The sequence below is a fragment of the Octopus bimaculoides genome, chromosome 15 (assembly GCF_001194135.2).
Source record: "Octopus bimaculoides isolate UCB-OBI-ISO-001 chromosome 15, ASM119413v2, whole genome shotgun sequence".
Lineage (NCBI taxonomy): Eukaryota > Metazoa > Mollusca > Cephalopoda > Octopoda > Octopodidae > Octopus > Octopus bimaculoides.
Window position 1 is genome coordinate 36,627,129 of NC_068995.1, and position 3,774 is coordinate 36,630,902.

The 3,774-nt window shown below is 34.4% G+C and overlaps 1 protein-coding gene across 5 annotated transcripts in view; it reads right to left on the reverse strand.

Annotated features, from left to right (window-relative positions):
- LOC106880268 (oxysterol-binding protein-related protein 11) overlaps positions 1–3,774 on the reverse strand; it is a 160,411-nt gene that overhangs the window by 97,524 nt on the left and 59,113 nt on the right. The window contains exon 1 of one of the 5 annotated variants that reach the window (XM_014930138.2): positions 2,690–2,843. The exons of the other annotated variants lie outside the window; for them this stretch is intronic. Within the exon in view, the coding sequence (XP_014785624.1) occupies positions 2,690–2,839 (150 nt within the window). The 5' untranslated portion in view covers positions 2,840–2,843. Of the gene's footprint in view, positions 1–2,689; positions 2,844–3,774 lie in introns of those variants that run through there. 5 annotated transcript variants of the gene reach the window in all.

Below are 3,774 nucleotides of genomic sequence, written 5' to 3' on the forward strand. Positions count from 1 at the left end.
AAAAAAAAAAAAAAAAAAAAAAATTTTTAATATAAAAAACAGAAGGTCACATTATATTCAGGATTACACTGTACTCAAGTAAACAAATAAATATGCTAAGTACAAAACTAATTTAGAAATATGCTTTATGAATGAATACTCTTTAACAGCACTGGTTTATTGAACCACCATACATGTAGTTCTGTTGAACAATAGTTTTGTTACTGAATACCTATTGTAAAATTATTTTTGAAATATTTTAGAGCATAGGCACAGGTGTTGCTGTGTGGAAAGAAGTTTGCTTCCCAACCACACAGTTCAGGATTCAGTCCCACTGTGTGGCACCTTGGGCAAGTATCTTCTGCTATAGCCTCAGGCTGACCAAAGCCTTTTGAGTGGATTTGGTAGATAGAAACTGAAAGAAGTCGTGTGTGTGCCTTTGTACCTGTGTTTGTCTCCCACCACCACCACCACCACCGCTTGGCAACCAGTGCTGGTGTGTTTGTCACCGTAACTTTGTGGTTTGGCAAAAGAGACCGATAGAATAAGTACTAGACTTTAAAAAAAAAGCACAGGAGTCGATTCATTTGATTAAAAATTCTTCAAGGTGCTGCCCCAGCATGACCGACTGAAACAAGTAACAGATACAAGATTGAAGTTCCTTATACGAAATAAATTTCCTAGAAATTCTTTGTACTATTTATTTTGATTTGTACATAATTTTAGCCAATCAGTTTCCAGTTCATTCAATCTGTTCCTAATTGTCATGTTGCAAGTTCAATTCTTAACGGGGCCTCTAAATCTTTAGAGATAACGGGGAAGAGATTGTTGATTGAACCAGTTCAAAGACTACAAAAAAGAAATTACTGAATGGCTAAAAGTCCTTCTCAGTTCAACAACTGACAGCTGTAATTAATATGTAAATAAATTGAATATAGCATTCACTTAGTCACAATCTACAAAAAGAAAAAAGTATTCTCAAGAATTAATGACTCATTTCTTAGATCAGTCATCTAAAGTTGAAGCATTCAAAAATAATCAGCAATAACTTCCTTTATGGGTAATCATATTACACACAGATTACAGTGAAATATTTCACGCTACGTTTATTGCAGTTATTTAATTTAACATCAATAATCCATGTTCACTACAAATCAACACTGACAGTTTCATTAAAGAATTAGTAAGTAGTGATATTAGAAAGTATAGATGTTAATTAAACTCAACTGCTTACCACTAAACAATATACTAAAAACGCCTAGCGGCACAAAAACTAGGGTAATGAAGTTTCCCTTTAATTTCAATCGTTAAATAAGTGTAAAAACAAAAGTATATTTTGATTATCAAATAACTAATCCTCTGGATTTTATCAAATTTAATTGTTAATAAGAAAAGTTTTGTGGTAATCTGTAGATAATGAAATATGCGAGAGAAAGAAAAGTGATGTGTTTTATAATGAATGAATGGATTTACTAAAGCTGAGAGACTAGACAGTCTGTTGTGCTATTCAGTGCCAGTTTCCGTCTAAACTGAATAAATAAACACTATTAGTCAAAACCAATGAAAGCGTCTATGTGGTAGCTCGACTGCTAGAAACAGCAGCAACATTATCTCAGATCATACACTAACGTCTTTATAAAAAAAAAGATGCAAATGCACTATATTACGAGATGGTCACGGACAGAACGTCTTTGATAATCGGTTTGCACGATCAGCAGTAAGAGCTACAATAACATTAATACACAGGAAAAAAAAATAGAGAAAGAAATGTGTGTGAGAGTAGATCGTAGCAGAAGACTAATATGAAAGAGAAGAGTACCAAGTGGAGCGCATCGATATAAGTAGACTAAGAATTATATCGCAAGTTGTGTAGTGCAAATAAACAACGAAAATATGCATGAGAAAAAAAGCGATAAAAAAAATATTTTCACGACCAATAACCGAAGTAGTAGTAGTGTGGTGATAGAAATTATGATGATTTCATAGGGCTATAACTTCCAATAGGATACCATGAAGTAAACATCTGACTTCTCAATACATAAATTAGCTACGGTACTAAAATTTATCTTCAAACAAAAACTAAGTTGCGAATAAATGTGACAGTTCAAAATGTAAAGCAGAAAATAAACGAGAACTTAGAAGTATTGGACAATTGGTAAAAAGTTAGTGGAATAATGAAACATTGTAAAATTTATGTTTGCACTCGTAATCACGCCACTTTTTAATGTGTTGACAGCAACTTGCTGTCTGCGAGAGACATCGAGGTGGAGGAGGGGCACAACATTCCATGGAGAATAACAAACAGTTGGAGATATCATCACCAAAGATTTGATTTACGCATTTAGCTTTCAAAGAATTCTATCAAGCAATTTATACATTATAAATTACTCGTTTCGTAAGTACTGGACAAAAGGAGTGTGTATTAATAATGAGTGCCACAGAATGATCATAGCTACCAGCAATCAACTAATATGAATGGGTCGAAAAAAAAAGCAAAACAAAAGATAATACCAAAAATAATAACATTATCAATGTTTATAAATAAAATAAAAACAAGTGATATTAAATAGACCGTAAAAAGAATCTTACACTGAACGGGAAAAATTCATACGAGAGAGAAAGAAAATTACAGTACGGTATTATTTACCCTTTGATAAGAAATAATTTATACTAATCGAATAAGATAATGATATTCTTCGGTTTAACTTACCTTGGCTCGCTGTACAACTGCCATTACCTGAAGCTTTTCAGCTTCCGTAAGCGCCGAAAGATCAGGTAATGCATAAGGTAAATTGTTTTTGTCTACAGCTGCCATTTTCGCTTCCATTCTGACAACTTCCGCTGCAGAGCAAATCCTCATGTGAATATACAGGGGGACGTAACTCTCATCACTAACACCACCAACCACATTCGCTACTTCAGAACAAATAATCACGTGACCTAGCTGACTAAATTGACAAGACTAAAATTTAATTTGAAGAATGTCGTGTATATCTATCTTTCGTTTTTAATTCATTTCAGTCTTTGCACTATAGCCACGCTGAGGCATTGCTTTCCAAAATTTAGTCTAATAAATCGATTCCAATAGTTATACCATCGGCTTCTTTTGCCGAACCGTGAGGCTACGGGGACGTAAACAAACCAGCACCGGATGTCAAACGGTGGAGGAAACAAACTGATACACACACATGGATACGTGTGTGTATGTGCGTGTGTGTGTACTTTTTTGTTTTTATCAAAGCAGCGAAAGCTTTAATAAAAAGGCATGTTACTCTATCTTCGGTATTATTCCCCCTCCTCTGTGTGTGTGTAAATATACGTGCGTGTGTGCGTGTAAATATGTGTATGCGTGTGTATGTGTATACATACACATATATGTGTATACTTACACATGTGTGTGTGTATACATACACAAGGCGCAGGAGTGGCCGTGTTGTAAGTAGCTTGCTTACCAACCACATGGTTCCAGGTTCAGTCCCACTGTGTGGCACCTTGGACAAGCGTCTTCTACTACTGACCCAGGCCAACCAAAGCGTTGTGAGTAGATTTGGTAGACAGAAACGGAAAGAAGCCCATCGTGTGTGTATATATATATATATATATACATATATATATATATATACAGAGAGAGAGAGAGAGAGAGAGAGAAAGGAATAGCAGCACTAATAATAATGAAGAAATAAAGATTTTTTTTTCCAAAATTCAGACGACTTTTCTTCTCAATATTCAATTTCCGTACATCACACCTAACACTCCGTACTTGTTTATATGTGTGTTTCATATATATATATATAT